Source organism: Calonectris borealis, chromosome 4 (assembly GCF_964195595.1).
Source record: "Calonectris borealis chromosome 4, bCalBor7.hap1.2, whole genome shotgun sequence".
In the NCBI taxonomy this organism is placed as follows: Eukaryota; Metazoa; Chordata; class Aves; order Procellariiformes; family Procellariidae; genus Calonectris; species Calonectris borealis.
Window position 1 is genome coordinate 78,221,821 of NC_134315.1, and position 26,586 is coordinate 78,248,406.

The 26,586-nt window shown below is 38.6% G+C and overlaps 1 protein-coding gene across 2 annotated transcripts in view; it reads right to left on the minus strand.

Annotated features, from left to right (window-relative positions):
• The window catches only part of AFG2A (AAA ATPase AFG2A), a 226,313-nt gene that overhangs the window by 139,083 nt on the left and 60,644 nt on the right, over window positions 1-26,586 (minus strand). For both annotated transcript variants that reach the window (XM_075150207.1, XM_075150208.1), the window contains exon 14: window positions 24,766-24,892. In XM_075150207.1, coding sequence (XP_075006308.1) covers window positions 24,766-24,892 — 127 coding nt within the window. The remainder of the gene's footprint in view (window positions 1-24,765; window positions 24,893-26,586) is intronic.

The following is a 26,586-nucleotide window of genomic DNA, read 5'->3' on the forward strand; positions in this document are numbered from 1 at the left end:
TACTGTTCCTTATTGCATTATTTCCAGTATCTTTAAAAGCCGTCAAATACATCTGGGCTTATATAAACGTAAGTTGTACATGCCTATACTGTATAGAGGTATTTGCATCTAAAACAAACATGTTAACATTCACCTGCTGCACACAGGGCAAAGAGGGCAATAGCTTTGCACTGCTTTTCTGCTTGCCTATTCATACTGTATAGAAGTCGTTTTTACTTTTGCCCCTGTTAATTGCCAGCATGGTATTGCAGAAGAGGCAGCTCCAAAGCAGGAAAAGCAGGAAAGGAGAGAACATCATCCAATAAATCCACAACATTTCAAAGCACAGGGAAAAAGAAAAGAGGGAGGAGAAGGAAACAAAACAGGAGCAAGTAGTTTATTTTTTGGCTTTTCTGACATTTAGAGAAGCAACAAATCAACAAAAAAAATTGTTTCTGTTTACCTTCACAGTAAGCGTTCAACACAGCAAAAAAAAAATCAAGGAAAAGATTAAAAAAAAATGCAATTATAGTATTATTTCTACTTCTGTGAGAAGTAGCAGTGCAAAAGAAAACTCTCCTTGAACACAATTAATTGGCATGCACACATGGGATTCCTACCCTATAAAAGTGAAATTATATGTATTATTTAGCATATTGATTAATCCCATGTGTTTTTGCTACAGCTCACCGTGAAGGATTTGGCAATACTACCGCAGCCAACGTGATAAAAGCAATAATAAAAATAAAATAATAATAAAAAAGCTTGCAACAACATATTCTCTCATAAGGTATTGTATAAACCAAGAAACTGCTCTAAACAAAAAAAAATGAGCAGCCATATTATACAAAACAGTACCTCTCCATTTTAACATCTCATTTCACACATATTTTTGACAGAGAGGTTCTTATCAGCTAAGAAACATTACCTGCGTACTTTCCATCCTTCAAGCTGAGCATGTACTTACAGACTTGGACCCGCCATGACTCATTTGATGACAAGAAGTTGCATTACCTTTACACTTTATATGTGGCAACCACGTTTTACCTTTCAGCTTCCCTGCAATGGAGGCTGGAATGCACATTTTCCCTGCAAGGCAGCTTATAACTCAAATCAAGATGGGTAAGTTACCACACGTTTACCACAGCAAATAAAGAAGGATGTGCCATGCAAAGGAAGAGTTACCACGACGCAGACGACCACCTTTGCTGCTCTTTGTGTATCAAAACCTTCAGTCTCCACTTGGTGAGGATCCTCCAAGCTCCAGGAAGCAGAGGGTGACTAATATAGTCAATTATAAGGACCTACATTCATTTTAAAACATAGACATGACAAAACACATTTATATAATATTTATTCTTAAAATCTGCAGAGTTTTATTACCTGAATAAATAGTGTAATCTGGCTAAGATGCTCATCTCAGTGACACTGTATGGCAGTAATCGCTATAAGCTATTTCTCTTTTCTCTGATTCTTTTTAAAATTCAGTTCTTTCATTAGCCACTTACTTAGCACTGTTAGCCACCAGTTAGCCATGTATCTACTCAACATAAATATCTCCTTCAAGTTATAAGGAATACAAACAGATATTTTCATTCCATCTTCTTTCTCATTCACCGTTGCATTCGCTTTTGCCTTCTTTTACTCACATTCAGCCAAGATTAAAATTGTAAAAATAAAAGACTCGTTCCCTTATCTGAAAGTTGTCGTACTCCCCGAACGACTGAGATTGCTGATCTCTGAACCTCCTCCACAGCACCGTATCGGCACTGGCCACATTGTTCCATTTGAGAGCATAACACCAAACTATTTTTATATCATCCCTATACTGCTCAGCATATACGCTTTGTTTGTTTTTTGATTGTTGCTGCACTCAGAGCAGATATTTTCACTGGCATTGAGCCATCCATAAGTAATCCCTCAAACAAATACTTTGCACTCGTGAAAGCTCCGGCAGGACCCTATAACATACACACCAAGGAGAACAAAATAAGGTTGCAGCTGCCCATGCAGGTCTGGTAAACTCCCAGCATCTGGCTTTACAACCTTAAAGTGTCTTTTATCAGATTCTCTCTATGTATTTTTTTGAAGCTTAAAAGAAGAGTTATGTGCAAGGAAAACCAGAGAGTCTATCAAATGGCACGCTGCTGACAAAAAGGCAACTCGGGGTCCTCACCTTTATGGTGGGCAGGGACAGGTTTTTTCCTGAACAGTACCCGACACAATACGGTCCCGGTCTATCACCAGGGCTCCCAGCAGCCTTCCTGCATATACTAACATGAATAGCCAATCCACAGACCAGACACTTTCCATCTGGATGAAGAGAACAATTTGTGGTAGCAGGAGGATGTTATTCTGTACGTGGACCAGCCACTCGAAAGCCCTACCACAGATACGTAGCCTGTGGATTATACTACTATTTGCAAGGCAGCAGAGAAATTATTTCTTTTAAGACTTGGCTTCTTTTTCTGGCCCCTAAGGAAGAATGTGGTCCAGTGGTTACCAGCATCACAACCAAATACAGACTTCTCTGAAAGTCTGGGTGACTAAATGGATGCTATTTAAGAGCTCTGGTACAGTTACAATTAGACCTCTGCTTCTCCACAAGTATCTAATATGACCACAAGCAACATCTCAATCGTGTCATTTGCAAACAGGGTGAGCGCTCCTTGTTTGCCTTCTGTCTGCAATACCGTGCCACAATGACCATAAAATGCAGAGAATTAACATTCACTCAAGAGACTAATACATGTGCTTTTTTTGGATACTTTTGCCCTTTTCTTTGCCACAAAGGACAGTGGGGGAGCTTCTGAATTGTCACCTCTTCCCTCTCCCCAAACCCAAAGTCTAGCTTTGTGCCTCGCAAACAAAAGACATCATGGAAGATGAGACTGCAGTTAACACACAGAAAGCAGTATGTTGTCCAGACTACCCAAAACACAGAGAAGATGTTTGCAGAATTTTGCGATAAGCTGATTAAATTTGCTGAGCAAATATATTTTCCATGGCCAAATCTAGGTGAATCCTCCCAGGGAAAGCAATTCTCCTGTTTGGATCATCACCAACGCTCCAAAGATGAAGAGCCTGGAGTTTTTCAGAGACCTGATTTAATCTTGACGAATTATTCCCTTTAGGTTGTTTTTTTTTTTAAATTCTCAGAATCAGCTACAACATTGTCATGAAAACTTAAAGAAACAGGTCAGTCCAAAACAAAGAGCAAGCCCAGAATATTTTAGTGAGAGTGGTTAATGTCAGACATTATTTCCTTAGTCGTACCTATAGGTTTTGATACCACAGTAGTCAAAGAAATGAGAAAGAATTGAGGCTTTGGGGTTTTTTACCTGTTTTACTTAAACGTAAGTGCTTTTTTTTTTTCTTTTTTTTGCTTGGCTCATGTCATTCAGGGAAAAGGTACAGCCTACATCAGCAGAAAATCTCCTCCTTCAGAGTATGTTGCCGCTACACCAGAGCCTTCTGCCAGCTTAGCTAGAGAAACACAGCTCTTGGGGACATTCAGCTATACCAGCACAGTCACAATTGTACAAACCTTGTGAGCAGACCTGACACGAGCAGGATTTCAGACAGGCAAAGCAAAATTAGTGCACAGGGGAGATTTAGTGACAAGTTACTTAAATTTTTGTTAATTCAAGTTTGTGTGTAATTTGCGTTACCTTGCACAAAAGTGCAATGATTGAATTTCTTTTCAGTTCAGGGCCTGCACATACAACATTGCTACTGCTAGTCTTTTGCCAGCTGACATTTCTCTAGGAAGCATATCGTGTATGGAGATTAAAGAGAAAGCAGGAAACAAGGGTATCTTAAGAGGAAATTCCCCACATTTTTTTTCCTCTCAGACCATAAAACAGGACGAAGATGATTTCAGGATTAAACACACCATATCTTTGGGGTGTCATTTACAGACCAGATGAAAACTGAAGTGAAACTGAGAGCACAAAGACAGGAGACTGTTTTTCACAGTATTTTCGTTAGAGGTTTTAACTGGCAAATGTGTAAAGCTACAGCTAGCAGCTTAAATTTGAAGGAGAAAAAACTATCTTCCTGGCTATTCGTTTACTTTTTCTATGCATTTTGGAACACAAGAAACCACTTCACATGTCCTGAAGAGCAGCTGTGTGCCTACATCACATGGTAAAAACTAACTAAAAGGTAAAGAAAACAGAACCAGTGATGCAGCCCCGTCTAAACAGTGTCATGTCAGATGACAGCAATATTCTTCTAGTAACCCTTACACAACTTATTTTCTGTCTTTTATATCCCATATTTCTCTTTCTTTGCTTTCTCCTGCCCCACATTTGGATACACCCTGCTGTCTAACTGCCTCTTCTGCATAATGCAACGTTTCCATAGATGTAAGTGCAGTCCTTCAAAACACAGCCATAAAGGCAACACCACCTTCCCACTGAAAGAAAAGAAAACAGTTTCTATTTTCTTCCAATTGCTCTTTCCCCTTGACTTGCCTTCTCAGTTCCTTGTATCTTTTCCCATTGCCACATGACAGGGACTTACTTTTAGAGCATCTGTTTAGATGGGATATCTGTTTAGATAGGATTCTCACTGCTGCTGCATGATTGCATGGAGAATACCAGGCAGCCACTGCATGCTGGCAAAAACCCTACCCATGCTGCCTCAGCAAGAAGCTGAAGGAGAGTAGGAAGGGAAGGGTATGGAGGTATCACTTGCTATCAGGGCAAGCAGCATTTGCAATAACTGCGGGCAATTTAAAAGGAGATAGGGTGTAACCTTTCCATGTTACACAAGTATTGGTCAGAAGTTAGTGCTAGAAAGAGACGGACACAAGTCCTTTCCAAGCCTAGTGCAAGTGGCCATTATGAGCATGGTTTTCCAGCATGTATTTTGCTTTTCTTCAAGGATGAAAGATTGCAGAGATCACGCCCAGAGCACCCACACTCTTGAGTCTTACTTTCAAAAACCAGAACAGGCCCATAAAGATCCGTAAGAACTTTATCTTCCTCGTCATTCATGACACAAAAGTTGCGCTGCATTCCTCTGGCAATCCAGGGTGGCAGAATTCAACCAAAACACGTTTTCCTGAGCAAAAAATATCTTTCAGTCTTTACCATTTACATAGAATGGGCCATCCTGGAAGAGGCAAAACATCCTTTATCTACCATTGCAGAAGACAGACTTACCAGATCATCATATATTTTTGCTGAAGAGATTTAGAACATTCAGAGGATCAGAGAAAATGAGGCCCTTTAGCAGGCTCTTTCAAGTCGAAGAAGTGGGTATTTTTCACCTGTTCCCAGCACACTGTTACAGCTCAAAGGGTTGGAGAAGGAGAGAGCATGGCACAAAACAGGAGGGGCTGGAGGGACCACAGCAGCTGACAGCACTAGAGCCTTATCTCTGCTCCAGAGACCCAGTTTGCTATTGCCAGGCACGTCGCAGTCCCAGACCAAGAGTCCCCTTGCACAGGAAACGTTAAATGCCACCATGTTACGTCGGACATAGTTTACACCCCTGCGCCTTCAGTTTGGGCAAGGTGCAAAGCAGATTGCAAGCATGGCCCAAATTCACCAGCAGGCGTGTAGTCTGGCTTTGATCCCCTGAGCTGTTCTGAAGGAGAGGAGGCTCCCTCACTGCATTTTCCTCCATACAGCAGCTGTACACCACTAATGCCCATATAAGTTCAGATGGTGCAAACGGTACGTGTAAATAATACCTAGGGGGCAGATAAGACTTGGAAAGGGTCATTTGCAAAATCATCGTTTTAGAGACTTCAGCAAAGATGTAAATTTGTGCATTCTAAACCAATAAATAATAAATGTAAACATTATCAGAGGACTTTCAACCCCTTAACAGAGGCTAAATATTTTCTATTCATTTCAATGTTAATGTAAAAAAAGTTCTTATTACCGTTATCTCTAATCTTTTTCTCCTTCTCTAGAGACTCAAAATAAATTTCAGAAATAACCAGATGGTCAGTAAGCATTAGAAAATAGCTTTTGATAATAAAACCTAATTAATTCTGACCTGATCTCCATTGTGTATTATCAGCTTTGGCCATCATAAGAACTTTGCAGTTCCTCAACCACTACAGACAAAATGGGACATAAAGTCTGGTGAAAACCCTTACTCCCTGGGTTCCCCCCAGCCCCCTTATTTTTTGCAAGTGACTTTAAATTGAACTAATAGATATACAAGGAAATTATCACTTGCATTAATAGCTCAAGTTTATTCTGAAGCTTTCACTTCCTTTTAACACAAATACATTCTGCAGATTTGCTTTTCCGTATGACAGTATTTCAGGCTTACCAGCAAAGCACTACAGTCGCAGACAAGATTCCTTGCTGAAACTACAATTTTCCCTTTATGGCTTATTAGAGCCAATTCAAGCCAGAATAACAAAAAGTAAAGAAACAAAACAAATGCGCAGCTGTCATTTAAAAACATATATTCTTAAAAGGCTTTAGGGGTATCATTTATGAAACACAAAGAGATTTCCTTCTTTAGCAGTGTTCCAACACATTACTCTTTCGTGCTTACTCCAAGACATGAATATACTTGCCTAAAATGTCAGTGAGGTATTTATACAAAGGCAACTCTTCAGAAACCTATTATTGTGAATACAAAACAGGAAGTACAGTAATACCACCAGTATATGTTAAATAATGCTTAGTATAAACTGTGCTCTTCAATTAATAAGCAGTGTTAACCCCTTTAGGGGAAAGGGAGATGTGAAGTGTGAACTGAAAATACTGACTCATGATAAAACCTTTGAGTATTTTTCCCACAAGGTTTTTTGTTTCGTTGGCTTGTTTTGGTTTTGTTTTTTTTTCCCCTCCCCTCCTAATAGCAGGCAGAACACAACAGAGGACAGAATTTGCAATACAAATGAGAAAATAAGGAAAAAAAAAAAAGAGAAAAAGCAAGAGGTCAAGTTGATGACGTGTTGTAAAGTGAAAAAAAGAAAAACATGAAAATAGAATAAAAAAACAGTACAATAAACGCTTAATGATACTTTGCACTCTGCCACTCCTTTCCATTCTCATGGTTTCACTAACTAAGCCTTGTAACAACTATGCCATACAGAAGGAAACTACTCCATCAACTATTCAAATACATCTGTATTGGTGTACAAGTGTCAGAACAGAATGTAAATAAAAATACCATATAATACTGAATATTTTTCAGCCACTTAGCTGGTATTCTACAAAACAGCATGATTAAAGTTAAAAATTAACAAAAAAATCTTTTTTATAAGCATTAACCACCGTGAAATTAGAGAAACATATGGGTTTTTTATAAAAAAAATAAACTGATTAATAAAAAACACAGTACCCCATAGTGAGACAGACACTCCAGGCATAAAAGCAAAGCTCTTTCCTCACGCATGTTGAACAAGGAAATATTTTTAAATAGACAGATTTCTAGAATACAAGTGAGACAACCCAATCACCAGTTTGCTCTTTTCAAAACATCCACAGCTGCAGTCAAAAAAATTCAAGTACAAAGACCTGAAACAAAAAACACATGCAAATCCCAGATGGGCAGAAATCAAAGCTTCTCTTTTCTAAGGTCTGACAAACCTGTATCTATTTCAAATGTGTAAGAACATCTCTCCTGACACAACTCACTCACACAGTCCCTCTCTCCACTTTCTCCTACAGGCACTGTATTTTGAAATCTTCATGCAAGCTAACAGATTGAACTTTGGTTTGACTGCCATCTGCTGATCCCATGTTCCGAGAACCTGAAGACTCATTTAAAAACATGTGCACAAGGCTTTCAAAATGTTCAGTGTTTTTTCTTCCAGTTCTTGGTAACAAACAAATTAGAGAATTAGGGATAACAGGTATTTATGTTTAAAGAAATCAAATTAGACCAAATGTCTTGGTATTTAGCATCCTTTAGCTAATTTTCAGATAATCAAACACAGCAAATGTAGTAATTCTGTGTGCATGAACAAGATGACGTTTGATACAAAAGCATGTAACACACAGGGCCATTGTGATAGTAAGAAACAGAGAACCAGGTACAACAGCTACTCCTTAAATAAAAGGGAAACATAGCTGAAGCAACTATGAAAAAACCAAGGAAAATATGAAATAGACTACCTTTATACTCCTCTGCAAGGGAGAACATCACAACAATCCATTTTACCACAAAAATATTTGATATTATGTAAACTCTTTGTTTCATTGTATCCCAATGAACACTCCACACACCCCCCCCCACACACACACAAAAGAAACCAAATTCACTTTCAGAACCCTCACATTTTGCTGTTTTCTTTCCTTCAAGATAACATATACTTTGTGAAGGGCTGAATGGGTTGCTGGTGCTGAAATGATGGAATCAAGACGTGAATACAATCAAACCTACCAGCCTCTTTGGAAGTGACCATACGGTGGATGAAGACAGGACTTTAAGTGATTTATTCTCCTGTTCCATATCGGAATAGCTGTGCTGGTAAAACCAGCTTTAGCTTGTATAAGTGTCTACAATAGGTGACTGAGTAGCCTGTGCGCGTGCAGAAAGTTACCATCTCAGGGCACCAGGACCTTCTTGCTGAGAAAATACCCGGTTTATTTTTCACTCTCTCCCTCATCTTTGATGAGGCGGGAGAGCTCTTATATCCCACTTTCCTTCTTCTCAAATTCTTCCTTCAGCAAAGCTATAGTTCTTCCATTCCTTTATTATATGAGAAAAGTAGCAAATTCAACTGATTATATTTATCCAAACAGACAATGTTAAAACCCAAAGGGTTTAACCCCATTGCCAAAGCAATGACTCTTTCAGCCCAGTTTGTATCCACGGTGTATTTCTGCCTAATCAGATACTAACTTTAGCTACCTTTTTTTAGTTCCTAAAATACCAATTCTGCAAACATTCAAGTACATGCTTAGCTTTAAAGTAAAGCTTATGCATAAATGATTCCAGTGTTGGAAACAAATGCAATCTTTGGTTTATGGGAAAAGAAAACAGTTATAAAGGCTTGAGTGTGGACTGAAGGAGTTCCAGCAAACCTACTCAAGTTCCAGGTTAGGATCTTTTTTATCAGTATTTTTATGAGAATAAGATCCACATGAATAAAAAGTAAACCCATGAAAATCTCACCACAAAAAAACCCAAACAGGCTGCCATTTGAATAATGAGTTTGGATTCTTCTGCGAGCCCAGAACTTCAGGTGGCACGCCAGGTACACAAATTCTGGCGATTCTGAATCAAACCACAACTTTTATTCTCTTAGAACAGTACTAATTAAAATCATTTATTTTAAAATATATTCAATGTCTCAGAAGGTTAATGGTTCCAATTCATATTCTCCCTTTTCCAAGAACTTACATTATTTGTGTTCTGTCGCAGCATTGCTGGCAAATCACGTCAAAATATGCCTTTGTTGTGGAAATGTGTCTGCTTAAACAGCTTCTTTATTTGTGATGTGGCATTTTCTGTGAAACATACTCTATTTTCACATGCAAAACAAAGACAGAACAGATTCCTATTCCCTACAAAACCTGTAAATGATCTTGTACAAATCCTACAAATGGCCTAGGACCTTCAGTGGTGGCTTCTTTCCTTTTCCTGCTCTGTCCGCTAGAAATAAAAGTAACCCAAAAATAAAAGTAAAACACAAGACTTCCCCTTCAGTCATAATTCTGAAACCTCTTCAGATGCAGTGGGGTTGCACAGACATAGAAGAGGGAAGAATTTTGTCCTCTGTGAATGTTATCAGCAATTTTCTCGAGAAGCAGTGACGGAACAGCACCTAATGCCTCAATTACAGTGCCTACAGCAGTTACAGCTATTTTACTTTGTTTCCATCACTGTTACAAGCACTCTTGTTCAGGATGCACAAGGATATACAGGTCTTCAATAAGAAAGTGTCATTCTTCTATAGGCACTACACTAGCCATAACTGCAGTGAGGAGCATAACCTATATCCACTTCACACTGATTCTTTGCACTCTTCCATCCCTTGACAACACTTTTTCTAGAGAGCAGGCAGACAGTTAAAGCAGTATCATAAAATACCTCCCTATTGGTGTGGCAAGTCTACATTCTGATAGCAAAATGCACACATGAGCAAGACAAAAAAAGCCACTAGTTATTTTCCAAACAACAAAAGTGCATTATTTAGCACACGCCAGTACTGCTGAATCTAGCTAAGACATACCTTTCATTTAAGAAATGAACGGTTTATCTCGATTTCTGTTGCACAGAACCAAACCATTATTTAAGAGTGATATCCTCTGTAGCCAATGTTTCTGGGTGAAGAATAATGTTTGCACTCTAGCTCCCCTGGAAATTGCATTGTTTCTACGTACAGGCAGGGAAGCTCAGAGCAGCACAAGGAATAGGAATTAATGGGGAAATCTAGGATGAAGCGAGTTACATTTCCTCACACCCACTCAGATGGCATCATTAGTGCATTAAGACAACAGAGAAGCTCAGATATCAGATCAAAATGGTACTTAAGCACTAAAACAGGTATTTAAAGACTTTAACACACTTCAGTATTAAATGCATGAAAGACTGGTGTTCCAATTTTATTTAAAAAAAAAACAACATAATTTCGTAAGCTAGCACAGAGTACTTACATTACTTAATAAAACTAAAATAAATGGCCATTTTATAAGTGCAGTAACATGTTCCAAGGTGTGTGTTTGCCAATTACACACACCTCATACGTTGACTGATGAACACACACACCCTGGCGTGTGTTCTTGCTTACATATCTCACGTGCCTCCCTGTTAAGTAATGGAATAAGACTTGCCTTGCAAACTGGCTAATGCTGCCTCTTCTCGCTCGGTGACTTCTGCAGAAAATATTCACTGCTAAGAAAAACAACTTCTGAAACAGAGTTAAGCTATTTGCAATCTTAAGTACACTCTGTGTCTGCAAGACCCAACTCTGTGATAACCTCCATTTTCTGTATCACTGTCAGGCATATGTTTTCTCCCAGACTGGATTGGCATTCAGCATTTTTCTGCGTGCATTGCTGCCTACTGCAAAGACACGGTCCTCCTTACAGATTGCTTTTTCCATACCAGCTAGTAACTCTCCATGATTGCCTTTTTCGCTGTCTTCCTCTTTATATAAAGATGGGCACGCTCATGCTCTCCACACAATGACAAGGTACATGATTTTAGAATGATTTTTCTCCTTAAAAAAATTTTTTTTTTAATTTTGTTTTGTTTCTACTTGTTTATTTTGAATAAATGCTGACTAGTGTATAATAGCTCTAGCAGAAAGGCATGCTTTGTACAAAGCAATACATTTCTCAGCCTGCTGGAAGCCAACCTGTGATTATTTTTTTTTTTTTCAGTCACAGGATTTAATTCCACAGAGATATCAACACCAGGGTCTGCAGCTCACCTATCATGGTCATTTCTGACAAGACATAGCAAAAACAGTGCCATGCTTATTGTTCTTCTCCCTTTCCTTTTCAGAACCAATGTACAACAGTGCAAAAGAATTCAAATTCTCTTAAGCTCATTATATTGTATGATGCTTTATCTCTCATTCCTCCGTTTTCAATAAGAGTCCAACTGTGCTTGTCAGGATCTGTCTATAGATAACAGCATGTACTGGCAGGGTATAGGCCTTTCCTGTGTTACCTCTCTATTGCGACACAATACAGACCCCTTAATCTCATCTATTTTTCCTGTATAAAATTTGCATCTCCTTTATGAGGTCTAATACCAAGGAAATGATGTAATACAGGAGCCATAATTTCTGATGATATAGTTATTCAAAGCAACAAGGATGAAGACTGAGGGTAAAGAACTGTCCAAGACTCTCAGGAGACTTAGCAACTGGATAATATTCAATGTAAGTAAATGCAAAGCAATGAACATGGGAAATTCAATCTTTCCTTCATATATAAACGGATGGGCTCTGAGATGAATCATTACCACTTCTAGTTTTAATAGACAGTGATGAAAACTTCAGCTCAGTTCTTGGCAGCAGTCAAAAAAGCAAATCAAGTGCTAAAAATTCAGAACTGCTAATAAAAGAGTAAAGACCAAAACAGAAAGCATCATTACACACCCACACAAATCCATGTGGCACCTACGCAAATCCACGTTGCATCCGCACCTTGAATACTGTATGCAGTCCTGGCCCCTTTCTCTCAGAAAGGATATAATAGATCTGGAAAAGGTTCAGAGAAGGGCAGCAAGGATGATCAAAGGCATAAACCAGTTTCTGTTTAAGCAACAGCTGGCTCTCCTTTCATTCTGCATAGGACCACCTTGTTCACCTACTCCAGTTATTCAGAAGTTGATTTTTTTTTTAAAGAAAAGATTACATATCTTCATAGCAAGGTAGAAGGGTGTACACCAGGGAAAGGTAGAGTTTCAGGTTTGCACATCAGTTGTTTTGAGAGCCAGCTGCTTTTGTCAGAAACAGAGCACAGAGACATATGGAATGGGGGCATAAAGGTGTGATTTGGCATGAAAAGCATTATTCTTGTTTATTTCCTGAAAGAATGTGAAAAACAACCATCGGCTCTGTTCAGAAACAGGTTCTAAAATGCCCACAAAGTTGTTTTGTTTTTTGACTTGTCCATGAAATACAAATGAGAAAGCCACCGTGACGTTTCACTTCATCCTCTTCCATCTGTGAAGTGATGGATACTTAATCTGCCTTCCTTTCTCTTAGCAGTGTTTTAGAAGATACTACTGCAGGTGACACAGAAGTGTATTCATACACAGGCCATAATGCATAAGCCAGTAATGGCTGCAGCCCTCTGAGTAAATAGTCCAGTGTTTCAACAGGTTTATTTACCTCTGTTTATTTACCTTCATACTCCGTTAGTTCTCTGTCTCTGTGTCTTCACCTGAGAAAAAGTCTAGTGGCATTAATACAAGTTCTGACATCCTTTTCTATCATCCTGCCAACCCGGTTCCCAAACACAGTTTCCAAAGCAAAACTCCCTGTACAGGAAATAACAAAGCGGATGTGGGGGGAAAAAAGAAACATAGGGGGATAGGGATGAAAACAATTTGTTATAGAGAGTTACAGCTATTGATGTGAGGTTACAGGGAAAAGGTAACAGCAGTAGCAGCATAACTTGAATGTATATAATTAATTTCGTAACAGATTTTTCTATTTTTTAAAATCTATTTTCATAACAGGTTTTTTTGTTGGAATTATAACTTTAAGTGAGGCTATTAATGGGAAAATGGAACACACATCCTATCTGAAGTAGTGGCTAGTAAAACTGAAGAAGCTCATTTTTAGGTTTAAAAGAGAAGAGTAAGACAAAGCAAGAATTGTCGGTATCATGCGGTCACCAAAACAAAAGGACAGTTCCCAAAATCACCTTTTTCAGCACCTGACAGGGAACAGTAACTCAAGAAGATGATGTAGGCAGCAATCAGAATATTATTATAAAGTGTGTACAAAACACAATTAAGAGAGGGCTTTTTCAAAATCTTTTCTGTACATCTAGTATATGCTTCTCTGTAGCACAAAGCTTAATTTGCCATGGAGGGAATACACTTACATTTAAAACAAAGGAAGAAGTAACTACACCCTGTTTAATTAAATTCCTCAACTAAGTAAGAACATAACCCCCAAACGGAGCAGTAACTTCAGATTTCCAGAAGAACTGCTGAGTCCTACCAGCCATTGCCTGGCACCACTCAGTCAAAATACTCATTTGACTTTCAGACCCTTCTCTCTCAATCAGCTTCAAATACCTTGTAGCCTACACGTTTTTCTAGGTTATCCCAAAAATCTAGCAAACTGTCGTGATTCTGAGCCAACTCTTACAGTTGTATATACATCAAATCATACAGAGCTTCAAACAAGCTTTTGTTATTAAATTACATTGGCATATGCAACCCTGAGGAACTCCAGTGACCTAAATAGTCATCTACCAAGTTTCCACTGTTCATAAGAGATGTTAATATCTCATTTGGACATGAATAGAGCCCTAATTTTGCACGCCTGCACGTATGCATAACAATCCTTCCACATACCTTATGAAAATGATATATTATGAATCAATGACCCCAGACTGTTCCCTTTTCTCTTATGCTACTTTATTATAGTACTGCCTTCATTTAGCTTGATGTTAAGAATTATTTTTTTTAGTAACTAAGATCTTATAGAGAGAACCTGTTTTTCCTGAACAAACCTATTATCTTTCATTGTTGTATGTACTGCACATGAATGGTATTTCTACTTATCCCTAAGCAGTACATACGTCACATGGGCGAGACATCCAGCTTTCATCACCGATGGAGCAAATAAAATGCAAAGCTGGCTCCCCTTCAACACAAAAAAAACCCCAACCGAACACCAACTAGTGGAAATTCTGCCTATGATGTCCTATTTTTCCTTCTCCCCACAGAGATTTCACAAACAAAAAATGGTCCTAATCAACTGAATAGACTAATGATAGCATCTAATATCCATAAAGAACCTTAAGCAAAAGATTACTAATATCCTTACTGAGAAACAAGTGCATATCAGTTAATCCCTAAATTCAACAACACTTTAGAGTCCTTTATTAATGTAGAGAGCTTGATCACATTCCAACTTGCTCACTATAAAGCCCTGCAGTTCAGAGGTTTTCTAAATATAAAACTAAAACTGAAAAGGTCACCACCTTAAAGTGTACAATTGAACAATGAAACTGTACACCGGCCACCTCATCCTCCCACCCTGCACTCCGTTATGATTGATACTAAACCAGTGACATGTACAATGCTGGGCTTTCTATTTCATCATGACTTCCATTTTTACTGAAACAGCTTCCACCCTATTAAGGGAGAGATAAGTATCAACACTTAACATAGAAGTCACTCAACATTTTACATTATAAGATCATGCATTTGGTAGCTTATGCTATTCTGAGCTTTGTCCTTCTTGTCCTTTCTGAGCTGGCTGGCTGCCTTCAACTGATTTGTTTTGTAACGTTCCAGTCAAAACATTTCAGCTGTTGCATGAGAAGGAGACCAGCAAAAAATGTCACTTTATTTACAATTTTTTAAAATTAATAAAAATAAAATTATTTCATCCTAACCTGTGGAGGGAGGTCTTGAGACCTGACCACATTAGAAGGACTTGAAACATCTCAATTTGAAAAAGCTTTGTGAGGTTTCTTGACATTTTGCAGATACATTTTCCAAGTTTTGACCACTCAAAGACTGATCCTACCAAGGCTCAAGGAGTCTGCAGGCCATGCTGGATCCAGGCTCCCAAAAAGACAGCAGGAAAATGACCTCTCCTCCTATTGGAATCACTTGAATCTAGTCAAGCAGGAGGAGGAGAAAGAGGACACCAGAACTGACTCCACAAGAAAGAAAAGCCTGATATGAGGAGTGAACACATTGAAAACCAGGAGTCTGGACAGTGGGGCGAAACTGATACTCATTAAGAAAGGACTCTAGATGTGGAAGCTTGGGAGGAAAAAGAGGATTGGGGAATCCTGGGCAGAAATGCATCCGATGAGAAGCGCAAGCACAGGGGAAAAAAATTGACATCAATTAAGCAAAAAGACTAGAAGCAAGAATCATACTGAGATTAGATGAATAGTTTGCTGAAGATCATGATATCAGTAAACATAGGAAGTACAGACCAAGAGGATACTGCATGGAGAGCAGGCAAATTGAATAGGGAGAAACACCAAGGAAAGAAGGAGTTATGTTTATGGAAAGTTGGAAGAAACGTTACCACTGAAAAAGTAATTTATCTACCCATTCTTATGTTGTCAGAAAATATCCTGGATAACAGGTAAAAGTCCCATTCTTGCATAGTAGACCCCACAAAGAACAGCAAAGGAGTTGAATGTTGTTGTCGATTTACCACCTATTTCAAGCAAACAAGTTTTCTACGGCAGATCTAGAGGGTCCTGTACTGCTGATAACCACAAAGATCTCAACATGACGCCACATGAAGGAATCTGAATACTCCCCCCAGAAACTAGTACTTGTTCATCTGATTTTAAACAGTGTAAATCCAAGACCTCAAAAGTAAGGAAATGCGAGTATTAAGGTAATTAAAGTAGAGGCGATCATAATGACTTGTAAAAATAATTTTCTAAATTAATGCAATTTAATTAATCATGCACAATGAATACCACTTTAATTAATGTAAATAAAGATTGCGTTATGATGCACATGCACAAAGAAGAATGAATTAAAATTGTACACACAATCTTACCTGTGGCAGTTCTTAACTCATGGGTGCTTGACAAACACAACATTCTCTAGCATGCTATTTTAATGTAGTATACACAAAAACTACATACATACTGTGCATTTTGCATCCACAAAGAGGAAAGCTGGGCAGAAGACCAACTACAAAGCAAGCCCTAAAAGTGTCCGTGGCTACAGCCCAAGTACCATAATCGCGGCTGTTCCTCTAGCTTCTGTAGCTCACAGTACTACATGAACATCCTTTTCAGCGTCACTCCCATAAATATTTAAAACCAAGACTTTTTGGAATGTCTCTTCCTTAACTGTTATCACTACCCTAATGAAGCTTATTAAATATAGTAAGACTCATACCATCCAACACACACTGACTGTGAAATATGCCTCGCTGCACTTTGCTTATCTGCCGTAAAGCCCAGTATCCCTAATTACAAGCTACCAAGGCCCTGACAGCTCCTGAGGATGCTCCCACGGGAACCAAGCCAAGCCACACGTCTCTGGAGAGCTACTCAGCTCTACCCCTCCCGTGCACGACCCAAACACTGACACAAAGTGGGAAGAGTGAATTGAAAGGACTTAGAAGGAGGAGGTTATCATCACGTAGACTGTTCTCAAGTAATTCAAGCAGGAAGTGAAAACCCGCACCTTTATAAGCGCACACACACAAGTTTTAGCAGTTGAAGCTTGCTGTACAGGTACATGAAACTTAGTCATAAAATTAGTGTTACTTCTCTAGATAAAGTTTCTTGCTTTGTCACTAAACCCGCATGAAGAATAGAATTGACCTAACCCAACACTTAGGAATGCATACCCAGTCTACAGGTACTGCTCAAATGCACCTCATTTTTAGAGGCATGATTCATTTTAACCCCATATGTTCCCATGTTATCTTACAAATACAGTGTCATTTCCATGTTAATGTTAAAAACAAAACAAAACAAAAAACCCCACCTGGTATCACAGTTACAGACTCATTGAACTGAGGGATGGTATTTCCACAACAAACATGAATCTGACAGCCTTTCGAACTTCCCACTTCGTTGATAACCTGGAGGCTTTCTAACACGCCACGTTCCTCATCTGGACTTCGTGAGTCTAGGAGGTATGAATAACAACAAACTTTGGCCCTTGGCCTTTACTTTCCCATCTTTGTACTTTTCCAAATGAAACAAATACGCTTTGATACCTTCAAGTAAGTTTTCTGGCATGTGTTGCAGAGAAGTTTATGAAAGTATTAGTGATGCTAAAATACATGACTGAGTCGATGTCAGGAATGCTTTCCGTTATAAAGAATAAGAGCAGGCATATTTATTTTTCTGTTCTAGTTCAAGTAAAACTATTGTATTTTTACATACATTGTTTGGATGTATGTTTTCACAGACAAAATACAGCCAACTTATCCTGGCCCTATAGTATATCTGTTAAAGGAGAAAATATGCAGCCCAGCAAGTTTTCCCTCCAACCCTTCTTTTCAGGCAAGTAATAAATCTTGAGTGAAAAAGTCACTGTGCTCTTCAGCTGTCACCACTAAGATTTTGTTTTTTAAAACCGTAGCAGCCTTAAGGCTGATTTACTACTCAGCCCTCCACACTCTGACAATCGAATAGTTGGAAACAAAAATCACTTTTGCACACCTGGAAATATTTTATTTGCTCTACTCATGAGAAAACAAAGTTTTCATCAGTGAGGAAGGAGGCGGGGGAAGGGAGAGAGATTCAGGTGAATCTTAAAACCTAGTTCTTGACTTAAAGAGAAACTTCATACATATGTACGTGAACACAGAAACTACCTCTGCATTTATACAGAGTGGTCAGGCTCTTTAGGGACTATGGGTCCCCTATGCAATCCGGCCTCAAATCATCAACTTGGAAGTCCTGGCTCATAAACAGCAGTGCTCATCAACTGTGTCTATTTAGTCATTTCAGTTTGGCAGGTGAAAAGAATGTGTGACAACTTTTAAATCACTTCATTCACTCTTTCACTCTTCTTTTTTAAAATAAACTTAGTAAGCTCTTAATCACCCTAAAGTGTAAGCATCTGATATTAATAAAGGTGAAATTAGACCTTTGAGAAACAGCTACTTTCCAGAGCACCTCTTCACCCTAGTCGGACTTGCAAGTTTAACAAGATTAAGGGTAAAAACCCAAACACATACCAGAGAAAACCAATTGATGGAAAATGTGACAGTGCCAAGATTGTGAAACTATTTCAGAATATCAGATCCTCTTTTCAATGGCATGTAGTTTGATATCATTTTTCCCTAAAGCTGCATTTTCTGAAAATTTATTATATGCTCCAGAACAATCTTGTCTTCAAAAGAAATCCCACATCTTCTGTTATTTCAAAGAACCATACTTGCACCTGGGCAAAATGATGTAAGTACTCTAGGTGCTGGCTGACTGAAAAGGAGACCCACAAAATCTCGCTCTCTATTTTTAATCCTAGGGCTTTACAAGAATATGAGGAGTGCCCTTTGACAAGCAGAGAGGCATTTCAGCATTAAAAGTAAAAAAAAAAAAAAAAAAATCATAATTAATGGTTCAGCAGTGTGGAGAGACATGGTGATTGCATTTACGTACTTTGATTCCTACTCTGAAATACTTTCCCACCTGTTCTATTCTCGTGATGCCTACAAAGCCCATCTACAAATGAAGACCCATTTCACTAATATGATATCAGGCATGGAAAGCAGTTTAGCAGCTTACTTGTTAGTTATCTCTACCAGTCGCGAGGCTGGACTTCATCTCCAGTAACCTAGCAGTGCCAAATTAAGTATGTAAAAAGATTTCACTCTAAGTAGTGTTTACTTAGTACTAATTTATTCAACTGTCATAAAATACTTTGCCAAGTGTACCAGTACCATCTCCTTCTAAAAAGCAACCAGTCTTGTGCCCCCTGTCTTCCAAATCTGCATGAAATCTACACAGAAGCAATGCTAAGAAATGACAGCCGGAGACATACCCCCCCTTCCCTGGCTGGGATTCTGCTCATATTATATCACTGCAAGGCTAAGGGACACTTGACTGCTCATCCTTGAGCCAAATCCAACGCAGAGCAGAATGAAAAGCGAGATATTTACATTTCCTCCTCCAGAGTCCTAAAGCAGTTTAGCATAGGTAGGGCCTTCTTTCAGTCACAGCTTGATTAGGGGATTTCCCACCTGAGTATGAGGGACAGGAAAAAGGGGAGGGGGGAAGGAAAAAAAAAAAAAATCAAAGTTCTCCTTCACAACTCTGTGTTCGCATACCTAAAGCGGCAGGGAGTGGTGGGATGGTTTGTTGAGAAGACAGAGCCAGGCACTTCTCAGAACTACATAGCAGGTGCAAGTTACAGCAAGCTAGACTGTTAGATACAAGGAAAAAAATCTTCCCGGTGAAGGTGGTCAAACAGCACAGCAGGTGCCCAGAGGCTGTGAAATCTCCATCCCTGGAGAAACTCAAAACTCTCCTGGACCAGCCTTGAGCAACCTCACCTACCCTGAAGTTGGCCCTGCTCAAGCAGGAGGCTGGACCAGAAGACCCCCAGGGGACCCTTCCAACCTAGAGTATTTTATGATCTTTGTTCAAACGGGGGGGTTGGAGGGGTGTCACAGAGGGAAACATAGCACATGCCTGATGGATTATGTGGCTTGTAACTCTACAGTCCTACACTGTATTTGGGGAAACTGAAATCCTACCAAGTCAAAGCTGTAACATAGGAAGAACCTTTAGTAAGATATATCTGACCAAAATGGAAATCACAAATAGGCAAATATGTAAATAGTAAAATATATTACGTAGTAGTGAGTTAAGTTTATGCCACTGTATCTGACTGCTAAATATGCTTGTAGCATCACCTGCTTTATAACAGCACATATACATTTCCAGACAATAATGAATAAATATGCAAGATTCTTTCCTATTCCTTTTAACTTGTACAACTGCAAACTTAAATATTTGAATTTCTTCCATAAGCCTTCAGAAAGACAGAACTTTGATGTTTTTAAAGAGGAAAGATTATTTACTTTTGCTGCAGGCAAGAAATTATAATTTCTTTACTTATTCTGCCAAATGGCTTTATCATGCATTTTTTGTTTCCATCAAAACAAGCCACTTTAAATTAAGGTTGTCCCATAACTACACAGTAATCAACATTTTAAGGGTCAGATCAACTTTATGAACCTCTGTTTGACTTCTCTACCCAAAAGACTCCTCCAAATCCAAATGAACCATGGGGAAGGGAGTTTTATTCCCTTTCCTCATGCTTGGCAGTTGCTAGGAAGAATATAGGCTGCAGTTTCGTTGTATTTTGTTCACGTAAGCAGAACAGACAACTCAGTAGTATCCATGTGGTTCTTAAACTAAATAAGCTGAATTCAAACCCAGTGATTAATACACTAAAGCTAACAGAGCTTAGATAAGGAACAGCAAAACTTGCAGGTGAAGGAAGAGAAGGTGGAAGAGTAAAAAAGTGAGGAGGAAGGCTAGGGAACAGGAAGTTTTTAAAAAGCAAAATAAATACGCAAAAGGAGGCAGCAAAAATCCTTTGCACTCTGGCACAATACGCAGAACACATGTTCTTACACCAACATGCAAGATGCTTCAAAATGGGGAGCCAAGCCCTCCTGCACTAACAAAGCATTCATAAAGATTCAGCTCTTCAGTATTCAACGTACCAGGATAGTTTCTGGTTTAAAGTACACTGAAGCCCATGAACACGGACAAAATCCAGACCATCATCAATCTAGAGACAATGGGCAACGTTGACAGCACAGCATCTCATTAATCTTCATTTGTCCTATCACATCCTGTCATTCTTATGCAAATAGCATATTTGAGGATACATCTTTTCTGCACTCCATGATAAGGAGAAGTGAAGCTGTCAGGAGCACCAGGATGTCATCCTATACCACAGGCCATCACTTCACTCAGCGAGCCTCGTGTTTTACATCACAGCTAATGTGTTTGACATTCAAATTTGACCCAGCAGGAGGTAAAACTATCTGATGCCGCAGCAACATGCATCTTGCTTCCTGTGCTAAAACATTCATCAAGGTCCCTGGAGATCTGACAGTCTCTCATCCTTTGCTGTACCCTTGCTAATGGAGATTGAAACACTGCTTAAGAGGAAGAAAAGATATCTGCATGGGCAGGTAACGATAGCAATTCACCCTTCTCACCCAAGAAATAAGCCCCGTACTAAAAGGCTAGGAAAACAGGTTGCACTGAAAAAGAAAAAAAAGGACAAATCCTGATGAGTTGGTCCAGGTTTTCTTCCATGGAAATCTGTCAGACTACACCTGAAAACTTGTCCACATATATGTCTGAATAGAACATTTAATTTCAAGCTAAGCAAATTATACACAGTGTTCAAAATATTTTATGTGAGGTTTGTGGGGATGAGTGATCTCTCTTGTTAGGCCAACTGATACATGGGAAAATACAGACAAACTTTGAATTGTAAGTGGCTCCGTGAAGTTACTACAAAATATTTTAGGTATGAAAAATCAGTCCTGAGTGGTAAATCACCAAAAACGAAAAGCAATTTTCCAATTATTGTTCATCAATTCTACTTACAGAATGAACAATAAAAGGGAAGATTTTACTATTATTACTGACTCAGTGTGTTTTGGTTTTGTATCGCTTTCAAAGAATGTTCAGAACATCTTGTTCCAGAATATTTCCCTTCCAAGAGAAATCACTTTCTGTATCTTACATGGCTGAAAACAGTACATGCCGTTTTTGTTTTCTTATGAAAAACAGAAACTATCCCAAAGTATTTCCAGCATCACATGAATGGGATGCAAAATAGCTAAGTGCTACAAACATGGGACACAACTTAAGGTTGGAATAATATTTCAATATAATCATGACACCTTAGAGAAACTACCTTATTAATAGACATTTGTAACAAGTCAAAACAAGCTTACCATTAAACACAACTTTATAAAGTCTGACTCAAAATCTATTCACCACCCGAAAGCAACATACTGTAGTGTTTGCAGGGATGATGAAGTTTGTACTAGGCTCAGGGGAATACCCTTGCATTTGATATTCCCACGTGTTGTTTTCAAATTACAAAAGATTAATCATCACATATTTGTCAGTTAAGAAGCAGCCACATAAATGAAGATTCTGAATGGATTATTACCAATTTTGTAAGCATATAACTTATAAGCGTGCATTCCTCAAGCATTTCTTAGTTTGAAAAGCTAAAAGATAGCCACAAAAAGTAGACTAGACACCTTCCCAGTCCCTGGAAGTAGAGAACAGAGACTGCCTTGTGCCTTTATACCATGGGTAAAGTTCATGCATTAAAAATTACTGTATAGTCATCACACACCTATGAAAACAAGACATTTGTTGTAACACATAACTGAACTGATATTTCCATATAAAATATTAAATTAACAAAATGTTACCTTTTCAAAGAGATCACCTATGACAAAGTAAATTAAAAGCCCATACTGAAAGATTTCCCATTAAGTGAAGTTCACAATACAAATGCTTTCTGGTGTCAGTCTTCTTTCTTCCAGGGGGGAAAAAAAAAGCGCAACTCGTGCACTGCAAATATTGCATAGACCCAGGAGAAGATGGTGGCTTGGTATAGCCTGTCTGGTCTGGATGAAGCATGATGTGAGAAATACCAACTCAAGTGTGATTCTCCAGTCCCTTTAAATCACAGTTTAAAATTCCCCTTCCTCCAGATTGGTGAAATTTTGCTCTGCTATTCTGTAAGTGAATGCTTTCTACAAAGTTTCCAGAATTTCTTTTTTCCCCATTATATCTTGGTAAAAAGAGTTTTAAATAAAAATCTAAAATATCCATTCATGGTTTCTTGCTAATAAAATTCCTATAATCACACAGCTTGCTACTGTGGGGGGCACTGTCTCATGCAACTTCTTCCTTGTCTTTACATTTAAAGTCAAGACTATCAGCTTTACATGGGGAAAGAATACATAAGATACGTTGTCATCTAAACACAACTGTGCAGTTAGTTCTTAAAAGTTCACACCCCCTCTAAAGTTCAGATGCACAAACGATGTCAAATTTTTAACCACCATATTAAAATGAAAACTTTCAGTCCCAGGCTAAGAGGTCTGGATTTGCATCAGCGATATAGGTGCAGTTGGCATACATCTAGTAAATTAGGTTCCATCTAGAAGTTCTCGGTATTGCAGGGTGGCACCCTTAACACATGGTAGTACTGTCCCAATATTGCCAGTATTTCAAATAAATACTGTCCCAGTATGCCAATATTTCAAATAAAAACTGAAATATAAGAAAACGGCATTCATTGTGGGCCCAAGAGAAATCCAGCAAAAGGGAGAATGACAGAGAACTGAATTCCCAGGTGGTGATGAAGATAACACAGTACAATGTTGAACTGACTCAGAAGGGAATTTCCCTTCTGATCAACAAACAGAATTTTTTCAAATTCAGCATGGTCTGACCCCAAAGAATAGTCACAAAGAAAACTGAAATCATTTTGACGAAAGTGGAATCTTGAAAATTTCAATTTTGCACAAGCATATTTTTCATTGATGAGTTTTATCGTCTTTTACTGAAAACTCTTTGCTAGCTCTACTTTGCCATGGCAGGCACACAGATAGTGTGTAAGCAAGCTCTAAGTAAACCTTTGTCAGGAAACCATCAGCTGTGTGTCTTCCTTTAGTTCAAAAGGGAAAAGGCTGTGTTCTGGAGCCAAAATAGAAGGTTTTTTTTCTCAAGACTTCATGTGTCTATGAACCTTACTTTAAAAGTGTGCGCTTCATATGTATTTTATGCCTGAATGCTCCAAGACAAACCAAAAGGCTATTCCAGAAACAGCTTAAAATAGGATAATTTGTTAACATTAAAAAGATTTAAGAAACTTGTAAGAAACCCTAGAAAAGATCAGGAAAAATAAATTTCACTAACTTGTCATCAAATTCAGGAATGTTGTGAAGGTGAAAAGTTGTGGAATAAAGAACCTTACCAACACTACAAAACGTATCTTAAAGGAAATCACTTCAGACTGGTCCGTCTACTGCACTTAGCTGTGAGAAGACACAGCAGTGGTAGGCGGTTTTAAATTGGATTTTCTAGAGGGCTGCTGGGTTGGTTTTGTGTTTGGAGGTTTTCTGCAATAAATGTTACAACCCTCCCATTTTTACAAACGTGAAATGTTCTTGTCGCTCCAGCAGAGCTGCCGCAGGATCTAAGGAGAAACTGCACTGTTTACAGTTGGAAACTGTATTGCTGGCAGCAGGCTAATGGCACCGAGGAGATATTTAATCTTTTGAAAGGAAGTAACTAATGAAACCAACAAACTCCTGCATAAACAAACACAACAGAAGCAAAAACCACAGAAGCAGTTTGACAGAAATGTTGCTGCACAAGTTTAATGAGCTTGATTTAAGGAAAATTTCTTCTAGGAAACAGATACTTAAGGCTATCACAAAACATTTTGTTTCTGTTAAAAATTCGGGGGGGGGGGGGGGGAGGGGCGAGGGACATAATCCTTTCCTTTGCCTTGTCTTCATTTTCAAGCTTCTATTCTTAATCATTAAATTGATTAGACAACAGTTTGGAGAGTAAAAGAATGAAGTTATACCAAAATCTGGTCTTCTTAAGAGAACAGGATATACAACAGTGCATCTATTCGTACCTTGTCTATCATGTCCGGTCTGTTTGTAGCTGCCAAAATTGTCACGTCCTTCAGCTGTTCTATCCCATCCATTTCCGTTAACAACTGAGCCAAGACACGGTCTGCCACATTTCCAGCACCTGAAGAGCTGATTTTAAAAAAAAAAAAAAAAAGTCACAGCATTAGCTTTCCCTTCCCAGAAAATTGGAGAAAGGATATAGTGTTCTTTTCAATTTACAGAGATCCATCTTTTTATCTTAATTCTTTCTGATTTTTATTTTCACCTTCAATCCCTGAAACAGTATCAGTCATATGAAGTGAGTATAAGTAAATCGGAGAATTAGTCCCTCAAAAGATTTCTTGGTATTCAGTAAAGGAACTGAGGTTTTTTTTACTTACTACCCTGCTGTGTAGGTTGTAAAGAATTTAACACAATGTGGATGTCTGGAATAAACATTTTTAAGATAACTGAATTCATGCAGCTTCTTTACTAGTCAGACAAACTTTCATTTTTAGCACCATCCAAGTGAGTGCTTACACCACCCTATGCAGTATAAAAAATTAGCTAGTTATGTATTTTGCTCTACATTTTTATGTTCTCCCCATCAAATGAGAATAAATCTAGTGTTGACCAATTCCCTCATAATAGCATTTTCAGTCCTTTACTCAGCTGATTTTCCAGATACCAGGAAAAAAACCCCAAGACTGAGAAACGGAAAACTCCAGTTTTGAGATCACCAATATGTGAAAAACCTAAACAGACAAGGCATAAACTATTCTAGGCTTTTTTTTTTTAGTTTGGAATTAACTCTGGTAACCTTGAACCAAGCAAATGGAAAGTTTGCTCAAATTGCTTAACTATATGTAACAAAAAGCATTATAGAAATGAACTCCATTATTTTCATTAAAGCTTCTAATATTTTAAAAAGAATAACCAAATGATGTACCACCTTCTTCCTAGACCATTCTTTGACACATAAATATGTGTGCACATACATATATATGTCTGTATGCATATATTCACACGTATAAGAAAGAATGCAGAAAAGGAAGACATGCATAAACCAAATCAAGAGACCAAGCATATGTTGTGATAAATAATACATCTCATGAACGGTTGTGTTCTTTATAAAATCCTTCTAATTCTGCATAAAAAGGCTTTATTTCTGAAACATTATAAAAAAAATAGGTGACCACACACCATATAGTTTTTTGTTTTTGAAAGGATACTAGACCTAGGAGATACTAGGACCATACACAGATAACTGTATACACTCATATGGTGGCAGACACACTACACAAACAATGTATATGTGTGTTCCTTGTAGCACCCAGCTCTACATAAATACAGGAGGAGCCAGGGCAAGCACAGGCAGCGGCTCGTCCCAAAAGTTCCCTCTGCTGAGCAGGGGCAGGGAAACTGAAGCAGGCTGGGGAAAGCGGCTGAGGACTGCTAGATAGCACCAAAAACGTGGGTTTTATCCTTCTTGGGCAGAAACCAGGAGCCCTGCTCTTGGCACATGCCAAAAGCCTCGCTGTTTTCGACACAACCTTCCCTTGCGGACGGCACGCACACACCTACATCTTCCTTCACCAACGGGACTGCTCTTCCAGGGCTATTCCCCCCTCTGCTGCACACGGGAGGGCTTCATTTCTCTACCCTTAAACAGGCCCTTTTCAATGCAATTTTAAAAAATCAATCTCTCCAATTCTTCTGGATCCCTCTAACTTCATACTAAGAAGAGAAAAGAAACCCGATACTTAAAATGACACCGGGTTTCTTCCTGCAACGTACATTTTTCTACTGTCACCACAAATAGGATTAAGGTAATTTTTTAATCT